General features: G+C 37.9%; 1 protein-coding gene across 2 annotated transcripts in view; it reads right to left on the reverse strand.

Annotated features, from left to right (window-relative positions):
• The window catches only part of PTPN1 (protein tyrosine phosphatase non-receptor type 1), a 45,893-nt gene that overhangs the window by 15,236 nt on the left and 14,569 nt on the right, over positions 1-16,088 (reverse strand). The window contains exons 2-3 of one of the 2 annotated variants that reach the window (XM_040608931.1): positions 15,804-15,903; positions 1,577-1,667 (exon numbers count right to left, since the gene is read on the reverse strand). Coding sequence is in view for 1 of the 2 variants with exons in the window: in XM_040608930.1 (XP_040464864.1) it covers positions 1,577-1,667 (91 nt within the window). In the remaining variant the exon portion in view is untranslated. The remainder of the gene's footprint in view (positions 1-1,576; positions 1,668-15,803; positions 15,904-16,088) is intronic. The other variant, XM_040608930.1, reaches the window with a different exon arrangement.

The raw sequence follows: 16,088 nt of genomic DNA on the forward strand, positions 1-16,088 counted from the left end.
CGGAGCAGTGAACGCAAGTTGCACTCTGTCTTCCAAGAATACATTGCAAAGAATGGAAGCATATGTGTCTGAAGTAATCACAACGGTAAACAGCAAACCAGATCATACTGACCTGTTTGTACAGTTATTGAGCTAATCTTTTTAAATAAATCTAATTACACAACTGCTTATCTTTTGCAGATTAAACATTCAAACCTAACTTGTTCAAGGTTGTTAAAAAGTTTGCCTAAACATATATTGGACAAACAGAACAGAGACTTCTAATTCTTCTTATAGACATTTAGCTACTGTTCCCAACCCAAACACACCTTAATGTACAGAAAGAATGATCAAAATCCAAGTATTACAGCAAATGTGATTTTCTTGCTCTTTTGTTGACCTCAACTTGATCCACTTGGGATTAAAAAAAACAAACCAACAACAAAAATCACACACACAAGAGTTCCCACATGTTGCAAGAAAGCCAAACAGATTGAAAACAGTATTATCTAAAGGCAAAAAGGAAACCTTTGTTACTCACAACCTCAATTATTAGAACCGCTTAGTAAAGCAAATTATGTGCAACATTATTTTTCCTAGTTAATTGTCCCAAAGACTTCAATAACTTCTAACCACTAAGTGTAAGAGTTTTCTGATATACGCCGATACTCCCATGTTGGAACAGAAGGCAGAAATTTGCTCAGTGACAGAGCCTACAGAAACTTTGCATTTAAACAGGTGGCAGTGCTGCACCCTCGAAGAGGGAAAGACATCCCAGAAGAGACGTTGGCATTTAGTGCAAAGAAGGTTTAGTGAACCAGCTGTGAACCTTCTTTAGTGTTTGACACATTATGTATTATTTGCTGATTCTTTAACTACAGTCCTGTAGTTCTCTGTACTCTGTGTTTTTGCCGTTGCAGTCTCTCTTGCACCCTAAAAGTACAGCCTGCCAGGCACAGGTAAGCCTGACTGTTACTGGTTTTGTACATGGGAACGTGGAAGGAAAGACAGGCTGTGGCACCAAACCAAGCTGTGCCTTGTACAGAGGACACATGCTCGGAGATGCACCTCCCTCCAGAATACGCCACAATAAACATTTCAGAAACGCAAGTCTCACACTAGCAGTACCACCTTTGCAAATGTCCCCCCTTCTCTTTCCAATTAGCTTAGATTTATTTTTAGCAGCCATATGTTTTAGGCAAGACTGTTCCCCGTGTCCCAATAGGGGCAGTTATGCTATACTGACTAGAAGGATGCTCTAGGAAGTATACTGCAATAGAAGGTTACTTGCAATTTTATTAATGCTCTTTCGGCCACCATTCTTCTCTAGCATTAAGAATTCAAAGGTAAAGCAAGTTCCTTTCTTCAGATTTCTGCTCACAGACACAGAATTTACTGTATGCTACTCTAGTATAATCCTATAGATACAACGACATCCTGTGAGCTCTAGCTCATAAATAAATAGGTTAACAAAAATAATTATCTTGGATACATATCCATCTAACAGAAATCGTGTCCTTACAAATAACATTTAGCTGTTAGAAGTCATTGGAGGTCAACAGTCAGTTACAAACAATGGAAAAGAAAGTGTACTTACAGGGGCTGACATCTCTGTACCTATTTCTATTTTTGTTTCTAGGATGTTTGGCCACTTTACATGGAAAATCACTGGCTTCGTGCCTGATGTCCTGAAACAAAAAATAAATAAAGTCTTAGATATGAATCCATCTAATATCATCAAACCATTAGCTATTTCAAGACAAACACCCATTTGACTTCACATCTTCACTTGTGGGAATTCTGGACAGGAAGCACTTTGGGCTTCAAATTAAGAGCTGAGTTTACATTTATCAGAATACACCACTAGCATTATTTGTGTGTTAAAATATTATTATCTTGCATAATAATAAGTAGGAGAATATCTACCAGACATTATGCCTTTACACTCCTGATGGAGCAGGGTCTCTGCCCCAAAGCTCTTTCATATAAACTGTTTTAAGAAATTGTTTCCACTATCAGTGAAACTACTAATTGTACTTCTGACTCAGTAGCAATTAGAAAACATTCATTGTGATACAAAAAAAAAAATTGTCTACCCTCCTTGGCATCAAACACACACGTGGAGTGGTGACTTGCCTAAGATCACTTACATCTTTATCTTGAGTTATCAGCAGATGTCACGAAGCTGCAAATGGCGAAAGTTATTTCTATCCATAAAAACATATGTATCGTCTCAAGCATACAATTAGGGTTTCTTCCAAGTTTTCTTTTCAGATGCATATAACAGCTCAGCTATCTGAGACAATTTCAAAAGTTGTAATAAAAGGAGTTCTGCTGTCCTGGACATTAGTCCTAATTTGTAGAAACAGAACTTTGTGTTGTAAATAAATACTATGCAAATATGCAATTCTCAAAAATTATAGTACTAGAAACTTCAGGGTGAAGCTGTCAGGTTTAACTGAAATTAATGAAAACTGCAGGAATAGATTTATTGTAGAACTGGTATTTCAACAGCATAACAAGTTTAAGAAATCCTAAGACAGACATTGTGCATGCACATGAAATAAACAAATGAACCTAACCAGGGGCCACTAAAAAAAAAAAACAACATCATTAAACCCAAAATTTTAAGCTAAATTCACCACCTTTCATTGGATGAAATAGATTTTGTTAAACATAGTCAACCATGTGAAGCAGAGTTTAGTATTAAGTTATCTGTCCAGATACAGATTTATTTGAGCATGGTGTTGATCCACAGCCAGTGTGACCAGAGAACAGGTTTCTGCGCACATAAAGTTAGTGCAATTGGACGGCAGCTTGTGATATATAGATCACTTGCACAGAAAGGCTGGGCACTCCTCTATTAATAGTTCCAAATTAGCTCAGGCTCTGGTTCAAATCGTGGTAGCTTTCCAACACCAGAGTAGGAGGATTTTATACCAGCTCAAAAATCAAATGCAGGCCAAACTGAACTGGTTTTTTTGTTCCTCTCAGTTTTGCATAAAGAATCACATACAATGCTGAAGATTTTTAAGTGGGCTATCTACTGCAGCTTCTTCCTCGTTCATCTTTTTCTACCCCATTATTCAAATACGTATCAATTTACACTGAATGCTACATGTCAAGGGAAGAGTTCTATTTTACATGTACCTGCTCAAAATTAGTACAGTATTCTGAAATGGCTCCTCACTGAAATAAGCCCTGACATCAGCTGCTATCTTTTTATAACTTAACACATGGCTGCCAGTATTTCTGCTTATGAAGAATGCAGTCTGGAGAACATGATCTTGACTGCCACAGTCTAATATCTCAAACATGAGGCAGCTAAAATGGGTGTTTTCATAAATTCATCTCTGACACTAGGTTAGTGAGTTTGTATTTTGCAGGGGTTTATTTTTCTGCTGTACTGACTGCACAGGATTAACAAGAGACAAAAACAGGGAACTAGGAAAAATGGTTTTCTCGATCTCTAACCACATTTCCCACAGAGCCTACATATGTCATTTTTTTTAAAGTGTTAAAAAAAAACAACACACAACGCAAAACCAACACAACCACCCCACCACTTAGTATTCACATTATAAAAACAGCAAAATGCAAAGCAAACCAAAAGACCCTTAGGCATTTTTGCTGTAGATAGTGGTTTAAATGAGCAGCAGCACTAAACTACACTGTTTCCTTTCACAGCATTAACAAATTTGAAAAGAATTGTCCCTTCTTTTAGAAAAGGAAACAGACAAAATGCTTCATTACAGAAATGGAATGATACAAAAGCACTCGAACATAAAAATACTATACTTAAGCATACATGTGTATCTGCACATACACACTACTCCCTGTCTTGAAGAGTTCCGCAGATTCAAATATCAACATCACGTACTTAAGGATCTGGAACTGGTAATTTATTGTTCAGGGAACAGAGCACAAGCTACTACCTCACTACCAAATATTAGATAAAGATGCTACAATGCCTGAAGGTACTGAAAGAATAAGGGAGATCTAAGAGATGCGTACACCCATGGGCACAGAGAAAAGAAAAAGAATGAAGTTACTCATGAACCTTCCAGAAACAGACAATTTTAAAAGTGCGATATATTTCTGAAGCACATTTTAACAAACAAACAAAAACTATGGGGTGCGGTGGTAATAAAATGAGGGACCTAGATACAGCAACAGGCAAGCTGCTGCCTTGTATGAAAATCCAATTAGCATATAGCACTTCATTTCTGAATGTAATGAATGCCAATTAAATAGAAAACCCTCAAGGGCATGCACGCCTTAACTTCACTGGTCAAATCCATGCCTGAAAAGATGGGGCACACTTCTCAGCAATATGGGATGAAAGTGGTTTTGGTTGGCTGGTTTCATTTGGGGTTTCTTTTTTTTTTGGCTACAGCAGTTGCTAGAGCACTTAAAAAGTAACAAAATAAAACAAATATCTAAGATCACTTCCAGGATATGAAGCTGACTTTAGTGGAAGATGGTCTTCGACAGGGAAAATTATTGGAGAGAAACAATCTAGTGACAAGTTACATAAAATGGCCACATTATAGGCTTTCTTGTACATTCCTTAAAATCGCCTGTTACTGATTATTGCAGGAGTGACATAAGTACTGGTGTGGTAGGTGTAGCCTCACAGGTGCTCAGGCTGTTTCAGAGTATGTCAGTAACAGTACTACAGGATCTGCGTGCTGGAGAAAGCAGAGTCATTCACAGCATGGAATTATTCTCCTACGAGGAACCCGAAGCCAGTGACGTCATGAGAACTGAAGTTCGTGGATCAACATGGGGATTGGTAAAGTTACAAAATACCTTCTTGAATCACACTCATAGTCACACTGCAGTGATCCTCTCATTTAAAAAGGAAGCTCGACATTTCATTTAAAAGGTCGTGCAATATAAAACTTTAAAGAGGAAAGGCTAGAACTGAAGTCAGTTTTCCAAAGTCAAATGCTTCTGGTTTTGAGCATGAGTCATTCCGTGCCACTCATCTCCTGGTTTTAAGTCCCATACCCTGTGCAAATACCCCCCAAATCTTCAGGGGTGGAAAGAGGAAGTCTGCTGAAGCGCTGTTCTTCAAATGGAAAGTTCTCATAGCTGTTAATTTGCAGCATTGACTGGAATAAGTTGTTCTTTAGTGATTTACAGGACAAGGTTACTCTCCGTTGCAGGAATGGGTTCCACTTGGCCTGACAGCATCACATTTCCTGCTGCAAAGCAAGGCTGCAGAACGCAAGGGCAGATGGCTGTGTTGTTCAGACAGAAGGGATCAGTCCCATGAACACAGCCTTACTTGCCAGAGTCCTAAACATGTTCATCAGAAAGAGGTACTCACTGCAGCTCTCAGCCCCTTGTCCCAAAGCCTTTTGCACCAGAACACCTGACCCTTCCTCCCTTTCAGAAAGCTAACATTAGTGATTCGTTCTGTAGCCCACAGCCCTTTCTTCCCATCCCTCACAGCCTTCAAAAAACTACCCTCAGTTCAGCCTCCTAACCCTTAACTACTCCACAGACCTAGGTCTGTCAGCTCCCCCTTTCCTCAGTCAGTATTTCCTGCAAACTTCCCTACTTGTCCTCGCCACTAGTACTCTGCATTACGCTATAGCTGTCGTAAGTAAACTCTTAGCACAACAGCACGTTTGACTATACTCCCCCTATTTTGTTCAGACACCAACAGGAGATTAAGAAAGAGAAGACAGACAGCAAAATCTTCAAGTAAATATTAGGTATGATCACATGAAGAGGTGTTCCTGACATCAGCCATTCAAGCACAGTGCACCGTTGCACAGATTTGCACGGCTGTATTTGCAGAAGAGAAACTGAACGTCCACCCCAAAGACCTTCAGATTCACCAGAAAGGCTCGCAGGGAACTGTGCAGCAGGCCTCAGTTTGATCACACTGTTTTATTACACCATGAACTCTGGAGTAGCTCAGACTAAGATAATGATATACTGTCATTTTAACAGTTCTGCTCCTACAGGAAGCAGCAATTGCCAAGATCTTATCATGGGCTACAGAAGTGCACAGCAATCTATCTGCTCAGGCAGTCACACTAAGGAAAGCAATTCACAACAAGTATATAAAGACTTAAATAAAAATAATTTTTTAGCCTAAGACCTTAAAAAAAAAAGTTTCCTCTTAAAGCTAGCACTGAAAAGAATTATGACACAGCTGTAAAAGGTAGAAGAGTAAAAGGAAAAAAAGTTACTGTAAAGTCCAGTGAAAGCTGCTGTTTTCTGAGATGTCATTACAGGCAGAATGGAAATACCCTGATGATTATATGAGGTGGCAAAGACCTGTACAGAAGCCCACAAGAAAAACAGGTAGTACTAAAGGATCCACAATAAACGGCTACTTTACACAAACGGGAAAATGTCTCCAGATGCAGCATGTAAGGGAGCAAAATGACTCACTGAGCAGCAGTGAACTGACTCCTCAACAAAAGAACCTTGCTAAGATCGAAAGCATACATAGATCAGCTGTTCATTCAACCCCCTTTGACAAGGAAGATTGGATTTCTTATCCTATATTAAATTTTACATCAGGATATTTGGACAGGGACAAGAAATGAGGATGCAACTTCTAGATAACAAGGTCATCTAAAGATCAGGTAAATGAACAATTTCATCACATAACATTAACCTTAACAAGCTGCAGAATTTCAGCCAGATAAATGAAAGAAATGTAGATTTTAATACACCTTTAAAACATTGTATCTAGGTTTGCAGTTTTGCTTTCAAGTAAAATATGGTAGTATTGATTTGCTTATTAATCTCCCTCAAAAAAAGCCGGCTGGCTGGTATGCTGAGCTTCTTCCTGAGGTCAGGTAGCATGGAGCGAGAAAAAGGGGTCATGGTTTAACCCCAGCTGGCAATAAAGTACCACACAGCCATTCACTCACTCCAGGGACGGGCTTGTTTAAAGTTCAACACCGCTATTACGTGAGTTAAAAAAAATAAAAACAAAAATCACACACTTGCAACATGGCTTTCCTAGAAAGCCCCCTGCCAATTCAGCACTACAGGGACAATCTGGAACAGGTTGTAGCAACTCAGCGTAAGCAGTGTTTCTGACACCAGTCAGCTGGTTGTAGGCACGGAAATAATCCCCCAGGAGAATGTAAACTGGGCATGATTGTGTTATTAAATCATATCAGCACATGGGAAAGTGTACTAATGTTATCTGGGCCCATGTTTATTGCAGCCAGCAAATATCAGAGATGATTTCTCACCACTAACTAGTTTCAACATGCCTAACTGTAGAAATTTAAGAATTACAAAAGTAAATCCTGCAGTACCTTATTGTACCCACTTCATCATGGTACATAACTGAACACTGTAAACACCCAATTAACAATTGCACTGGAACAGTTCTCACAGCTTGGGTACGTACTTCCATATATTTATTTTGCATGTTGTCAAAAGGAAGACATTGCTGTGGAATAAATCATTGCGATTCTGCAGAACTCAGCTGTTCAGATTCTTGCATTGCTTCAACGTCATTGCCTGCAATGAGGAAAAACCTATTCTTCAATTCTGATTTTTTGAGGGTTGCAGCAGAGCCAGGGCGATCAAAGATCTAAACTCTTATATTAGGTTAAAGAATTACATGACACTTCTCAAATTTCAGTAAGTTCAAAATACAGTTTGTCCTTGAAATTTATGACCCATAACAGAAGAAGTTCACAGTAGCTGGCAGGAACACTCTACTTCTGCTGGTTTGTAGCCATGTACTCACTGCCAAAACAGGAAACAACTGAATGGAGGGTCAGTATAAGAAAACAACTGAAGTTCCCTTCTTCTTCACATCCATCTCTGCTTTTCCTCCCAGATATTCAATTTGCTTCAGAAGTGCATCTTCGATGTTATTGGAAGGAGAGACAGTTTTAAGAAGATGAAATGGCTTTTTCTTGACAGCTGTTGTGCAAAATAAAAGCTTAGCTACCTGTATCATCAAAGTCAGTGCCATGAAATAAACCACACTCTCATTAAAGCGTCAAGAGGTTCTAACTCAGTTACTCTTATACTAGAAGAAAAATAATCAGAGAGATGAGATCCAGAACTTGATTTGTCCAAACACTAGAGGTCTCCAGATAAAGAGTTTTGGTTTAACTGCATCTCAAATAGACTGGTGCACCTGACAACCCAGGTATCTACGTATCTCCTAAAGGAATTTAGTCTGTGTAGCAAATCCAGACCTTAATTTGTTTGCAATATGGGGTTTTTTATGAGTTTAAAAATGTGTAATTCCCAGCCTGTTAGGTATTCTAGGCTTTGTAAACTGACAACTGTGGTTATAAACACAGTCTTCCTTTCCTCTTTATCTAATATTTTCATTCTGACATCTTGAAAGCCACCTAACAGCATTACAGCATGTAGAGCTACCACCACCAAATAACAAAACAAAACAAACAAAAAAACCCAACCCCAACACACAAACCACGAGGTGAAGACCAGTGGTAAAGAACATGTATGTAGACTTCGTAGGCTTCTGGGAGGGTGGGGAGGGGAGGAAAAAAAGCCGTAAAAACCTGAGTACTAGAAGGTGACGGAAGGATAAGAAAACCTTTTCTCACACCTTTTCACAGCAAAACCAGAGTGCCGTGCTGCATTACCCAAATATTTTCTAGAGTTTAAACAAGCTGTATATGACAAGTTGCAAAGTGGAAACAAAAGGACAAGAGACGCCCTTGGAACCACTGCAGATAGTTTACAGTTTCTCAAGGGGATCTCGGACTTCACAATATAGGAATCATGGAATGACTTTTTATTTATACTCACTCAGAATCCTCTACTATCTTTCATGAGATACTACATACAGCGTTAATAACCTAATGCTAAGCAAGCAAGACTGTACTATTGCTGCTAATTCTTGCATAATCCATTAGCACAGCTGAATCTTAAGATAAATGAGATAATTTGGTTAAAACATAAATAAATAAATTAGATAATCAAATATAAGATATTCTTGGTTTTGAGTGCCTGTTTTCCAGCAAGGTTTACAAGTGATTCAGTGAGTTTCAAGCTCTCTGCAGCAACATCACTCTCTGCTCACTGTTTCATCATTTGTATAGGTATGCTGTTCACTTTCATGGTTGTTAGTCACTAATATTTTAAAGCTTTAACTGCTTTTTAAATAAGTTGAGTTTGTTTTGGGTATGGAGTTTTGTTTTTTAAAATCATCATGCAACTATGTAATTCTGCCCCGCAATTCCTTCAAAATTATGCAAATATATTCAAACACATGCTAGATTTTCAAGTATTCAAATTCATTTACATGGGTCTCAAAAAGCAAGTTAGGTTAAAGGTTTGAACATCAGTGTATTAACACCAGCTAACCTACACTAAACACAGAAGTTCAGTGTATAAATCCAGAAAGCCTGACTCATTTATAAAGCTCAGTGCTCTGCACAGGACAAGAAAAATAATCCAGTCTTTTAGAAACGTTCGAGGTAATCTTTTGTTTAAACAATTTCAAGGATTGTGCTAGAACAAGGGCAGAAAATTTCAAATGAAAGCTAGTTAGTCTGGTTTGTGCAGTTAATACCACTAGTAACAGCTGGTACTCATGTGTAATTTTCCAACTTTTTTTTTTAAATGTAGTATCTAGTTTATAGAAATAATTTCTTTTGAAAAAAATCCACAATAAATCTGAAATGAAAAACTTTCTAATAGCAGTCTAACAGCAGCCAATTCATGCTGTATCTCTCAGTAAGCACAGTCCTATCTACTAAAAGGTAACAGAAGACAATACCATGTTGACATGGTTTAATCCCTAACAGTTTTATCCAAACCCCCTTTGGTAGAAGGATAAAGTATTTTTTGTGTTACAGGCATTTGATCAAGCTATGAAAACCCACTTCATCTTTAATTACAATCAGCAAACTAAAATCTGGGTTTTGCTCTGTATTTAAGCAGGTAATTTGATGGATGAAATCCCCAAGTCTTGACAGAAAAGAATCAAAGTGACAGAAAGAATAAGCTGAAGTATTGTCCTCTAAGTTTTTCACTCTGTTTCAGGACCTATCATCAGGTGGTTGTTCTTTACCTGTCATGATAAACATAGGGATAGTCTATTCTTGGAACCCTGAAAACAGGCTGTTCTACGAGGCAGTGGCTAATTCATCTTCAGAAGATCAAGAAAAGGTACTGAAATAAAGGTAGGAAAACAGTGAAAATTCTTGTTCTAGGTAAGAGCAAACCAGTTGGAAACTTCAACATTACAGGAATTACGCGGAATAATTCTTATTCAGATTTCTCTCTCACCTTCAAAAACAAACAAAAAAACCCCACCTTCAAGAGTAAGAAAAAAGGCTTTATTATTTTCAGTCACTTCAAGTGATATCTGAAAAAAAAAATCACTCATGCTTTGTTAATATCAGAAGTTTCACTCTAGGCAGAAATCAATATACAGAAAGTGAATCAGTTAAGCCTGACTTCCTGTAAATTGATTTCAGCACACTGAAACAAGCACATTTAAAATATTGAAGTAGAATAATGTTCCTGTAAAAGAACACAGGCACATATTTCCTTTTAATAACTTACCCTCCCCTCCCTTCACACAGAAGGCACGCGTGATTTGATCTGTACAGGTACAGGGCATCAAAGCATGTGCTCTGGTGCAGGGACAAAAACTTGCTAACAATTATAGTCCTAATTCCTGTCAGCTGTATAACAACAGCAGTAAGCAATGAAAATCATTACCAGACCCTGCCTTAAGTTGTTTTTTCCCCCCTCCTCCAGGTGCCCACTCCAACACAAACTGTCTCCTTAATTTTGATAAATACAACAAAGACACCTGTGGGTTTGTGGGTTGAGTGTTTTTAAATCATGTCTTTCCTAATGAAACTAGTTGCTAGCTTCTTGTAATGTATTTAAGACATATATACATATTTTAAGCATGTAAAAGAGATCCTTTAACTGAATTATTATTTCAGAATTTAAACCTGGCCTGGCGTTTAAATTGACAACAATGAAATATTTTGGATACAACTGGCATTCTGCAGTCAGACCCACTTCCATCACTACCACCACCTGAGTGCCCTCATCAGGCAACAGATTCAAGGTCTTCTCAGTTAAAAGCTGAACAGATCTTTACAATTCTTCTTCCTTATCTCCCGTATTTTACCCCAATGTATATGTCCTGCTCTGAGACTTTTGGTTCTGAACATATCCTGCTCTTCTATTTACTTGGGCATGCTGGCATACTACCCACTAAAAAGAACATAAATTTTCAGAGTATCTGGCATTTTAATTACTACTGTTAACAAGGAATTTGAGAGGTTCTTGAGGACTAGGTATTGTACCAATACAGAAGGACAATATAATCTTCTGCCTAAAGAGACATTTAGGCAGTTGTTTAGTAGTGGATCTACAGTCACTGTTTAAGGCCCTCTGAATCACTTGAGGAGACTATTAACATGCTCATCTAATGAGCTGTAACAGAACTACAGTTACCAAAGGACCCAGAGCAAGTTCTGTGGTCTTGATAAGTAATACCACACTTGCCAAGTTTGAAAGCAAGCAGCCTTGCATATTTGACGAGCTGAAGTTTGAGTCTTCCTACTAAGCCTTGATTAAGGTTTTTTTAAAAAGACTTAATTTTAGATTAAAACATATACTTCACATTCACTGAACTACAAATGAAACTTGTCTGTGGTATTTGTGTCCTTTCACCTTTTCCTGGAAAGTATGTTGACTAAAAGCCAAACAAACAGCACAGCACTTTAGCTGCTGAATAGACAAACACCACAGTCATTTTGCAGTGGACAGGACAAATATTTTAAAGAAATAAAATAAGATTACAAATGTTAGATTTTTTTAAAGAAACGCCAACATTTGTGCATTTCTTCTGCCAGCAGTTTAAACTTAAGCAACTGCAGAACTTCCATAGCATTATTTTTAATCCTTTCATACATGACATGACTTAAAATCTGGATTACTAAATGGTATCTTAAAAACTACTGGCCACATTAACAGAAGACTAGTCAAGTCCAGTATTTCCTATCTGCAGCAATATATGCTCAGCAATAACATGCAGAACTTCTTCAAATAAGAGAACTGTCAAAGAGACAAAGGCAGGCTCCAGCTCCCAAGTGATCTTAATGTTGTCAAGGTTATTTTCAAATTAAGACACCATATGTGAGATAGAGATCTAATTGTGTAGCACGCACCACAACTAGAAGTTACCAGATTAAAACAAAGTCAGCATTACAACATCATTTTAGCAAGCCAGTGCCCTAAGTTTAAAAGATGCAGTTCCACCATAAGGTACATTTCCACAACATGGACTGTACAAGAAGCTCACAGAGTCGCTTTCCTGATGCGTTTAAGAAATTATCCACAAAAGCATAACACAAATCAGAGCTTCCAGACAAAGGGCGATTCCCCAGATGTTCCAATTAGTATGATACATGTATCATGCTCCCTCCCACAGGGAAAGGCAGTTTTGCAGTGAAGCCAGAGCCCTGAAGTTGACAGCACAGAGTATGAGCCCACTGCTAAACCAGACGCCTGTCCTGGCAAAGGGTCTCAGGGAAAATGACAAGCAGTCCCAAAACACCAACCACAAATAAGCTAGGAACACAACCTCACCAACTAATTAGCTTTCCCCCTTGTCTCTAATTGAAACTAATTAGGTAGCCTCCATGGAACATCAGGGATCTGGGATAGGAGTAACACCATGAAGTGTTCCTAAGGGACAGGCAAAGTATGTACAAAATACCCAAGACCTCAGCAACACTTTGTGATGTGGGTGAAACTGCCATCTACTATGAAATCACCATCTCTCCTAACTCCATCATTTTGCCTACCCAGTAGAGATAAAAAAATTATTTGCCAAGCTTGGGGTATTTTATAGTTCTAATCCTCTAGGCAATCCTAACAAGTCAGAGAAAGAAAAGTTACTTTCTTAAAGTCTCCTAGTGGTAAAGCATTGGGGTTTTTGGGTTTGTTGTGGTGTGTGTCTGTCCCCAAAAGTTTGATTTTTACACCCATACATTTAGCAGGAAGGCATCTGATTCCCTGAGTAAGACCGCAAGCATTTTTAACGCTGCTCAGCAAATAGGAACACACTGTTTTACAGTTTTCAGCTTGTTCTGCAGCACTACTTTCTGTTGCAGATGGATGATGAGATTCAAATAGAAAAAGAAACCCATATATCTCTCTCTCAAATGGTGCCATATCTACATGAAAGTAGTGGTCATCCAGTTTACTAGTAATGAAGACCAAAGACAGTTTACAAATACTACTGGAGAACAGGAAATGAGATGACCTCAGAAATCTTGGTGAGTGCTCAAAATAAGTATTAAAAACTAGGTAGAGATGGCTACACAGAGACAATTCGATCAAAAGCAAAAAATTCACCAACGTCAGAGGTCTTGTAGCACTAGATGTCACTGAAAACAGAAAATCTGAGTTTTTAAAGAGCTCCAGACTTCTCATATTTACTTATCAAGCTCCTTACAAATTCAACAACTTAACTTGGAACCTTACAATACCTCCTAAAAACCACTGTGCAACGAGTAATAGGGGAAGCAGGAGACTGTACACTCTGAGATTTATCATCAATTCATATTTGCTACATTGTTAACATGGTATTAGAATTTGCATGCAATGGGAAAAGATAGGCTGTATTCAAGAATATGCACACACACAACCCTTTGCAAGTTCATTAGAAACTTAAAACTACAAAAATATCCTTCTAGAACTTACAAAGGAAAATATCATACATTTTTTCACATCACTGCTATTGTCCTTTGGATGCCCTAATGTCAAGTTTGTTGTTGCTGGCATTGCATTCCAAAATAAACACTTACGTCAACTTGGACTGCTAAAACATTAAAGGGTTTCAATGAGAAAGAGACAGGCCTTTATGCTAGTGATTTTGATCTACCCTGTATCTTCCAAATCCCTCAAGAGTAGTGCAAATGGGCCAGTTAAGGAAGTCACCCACCGAAGACAGCCAGAATACACCTCTTGGTTGCTATTATGGATGCTACTTGTGTTCTCCAAGCAGATTAGTTTTCATTTGCGATGTTTGAACTCATTAGGTTTCTAACTTAGGAGTCAATGTTTCTCACTACCATTTTAGGAATCCAACCACTTCGCTGTAATGCTCTTGGGTAGACAGCTGTGTTGGAACAACTATCTATTTCTCCTTTCAGGAGGGAGGCTGTTTCTCTGAGCAATTTTTTTAGGCTCTTGTAGGAATGCTTTTGTCTTCCCTGGTCTCTAGAGGCAAGGGAAGAAAGTTTTAGATTAGTTCCCCTACCCCATAATTAGCACTACAGAAAAAATAATTGTCATTGGAAGCCGACATCATTCAGAGCCAGGGAAGCCAAGCTTGGAAATCATGCATTTCCTTCACCTTTTTGATGAGAAAGTCTTTCTAAATACAAAAGCACTTCTAGATTAATTGTCAATGGCCTATTTTCCATAATGACACAGAACCAGAAATAAAAGGATTATTACTTAGGAATCAGAACTTCTGGAGTTTGCCTAGTTTTCATTTTCTTGACATGAGTGGGTCTGAAAGTTTCTTACCATCATGAAAAACAGAAGTGAAACCAGGATTTTATGAAAACAGGATTCACTTGCAAGCATAATCATCTACACCCAACGCTGACTAAAACTGAACTCAGATCTTATCTACTGTAATTTAGAGGGCAGAGTAAGCAAGCTATTGGTGTTAACAGAAGCAAATAGGAACTAAAATAGTTTTCCTGAGACTTAATTCTTATCTCAAGTTAAACTGGTTTATAATGCCATTAGAAAGTACAGTCAGTTAAAGCAGTTTTAGATGCCAGCTTGCCATATGTTATGTTAAAATTAGACTGATTCTTTCTAAAAAAGCAACAAATTTATGCATGAAGTATGTCTATTCGGTACACACAGATTTTGAGGAATGCTTTTGCTCATCCAGTAATCATTGCAAAAAGTACCAAGTAAAGCTTATGAGAAAAAAGAAACTAGTTCAGAATGTCATTTTGGAGTTAACCTTGACAATACCTCATAGAACTGTAAATACTTTACACAAATTAACTCCACCAGCATTGTTTTCAAAATTTTTATTAGTTCAGTTATTGCACAGTCTGCAGAAGTACAGTTAACTGCAATGATTAATTTAGATTTCAGGACATAATTTATAGGAATTTTTACAAGGTCTGTACAATGATGGTATCTCAAGGATCAACAGAAAAGTATTTTAAATGCAAATAACAGCATGCAAGAAATTCTTGTATAATGGAGAAAGGCAACTTTCTTAGAGGGCAAGAAAGGGGGAATACGTATGCTAGACATGCTATATGTCCATAACTTACAGAAAACAACATTACTTCATTCCAGTGCTCATGCCTCTTCCTCTAAGGAAGGTTTCAGCTTGAATTTGTACAAGTCATAGACAAGCTTTTAGTGTAACACAGCCCAGATGCCACCTGAAGTGTTCTGTTGTGTCTATATATTCATGCTGTTAGTTCGATATAGAAAGTAATGAACTGGTTGCACTAAAAACGTTCATATTACCTAGTTTGTCACACCTATATTGTGTGATAAATACACATTAATATGATTTTTAGAAGCAATAACATGGGTACCATTGAGAACTAGAGACATTATAAGCTGGCTAAAAATAGTAAATTGAATTCCTAGCTTAGTCAGCTTGGCAGAAACAGCTGTGTTCACTGTAACCTCTAATTATTTTGCATATTATAGGAGTTCCAAAGGTTATTTCCCTCTCAGAAACCTACTAAATTAGCCTTCACAGCACAATACTGTTACCATATCAAATTCAACAGCAACAGATTATTCAGACTTTAGAGACTTACCACTATTTTTTCTGTAATGTTTCATTTATAAAGGCATATATTCTTATTTGATAAGGTAAAGGCAATCTCCTCTCTATCTGGAGCATTCAGAAGAGCCTGTCTTAAAAGGAAAAGAAAAGGTCCAGTTCATAGCTGCTTGCTTATGAACATGTACTTGTTTAAAGAGCTCTGAACTCTAGTTTCAGTAATCAATGCACAAAAATGTTCACATAGCTCCTGTATCTATTCAGCAGCAAAACATGAAACAGACTTGAACACACTTCTCAAACACAACACACCAGAACT

Source organism: Falco naumanni, chromosome 10 (genome assembly GCF_017639655.2).
Source record: "Falco naumanni isolate bFalNau1 chromosome 10, bFalNau1.pat, whole genome shotgun sequence".
Lineage (NCBI taxonomy): Eukaryota > Metazoa > Chordata > Aves > Falconiformes > Falconidae > Falco > Falco naumanni.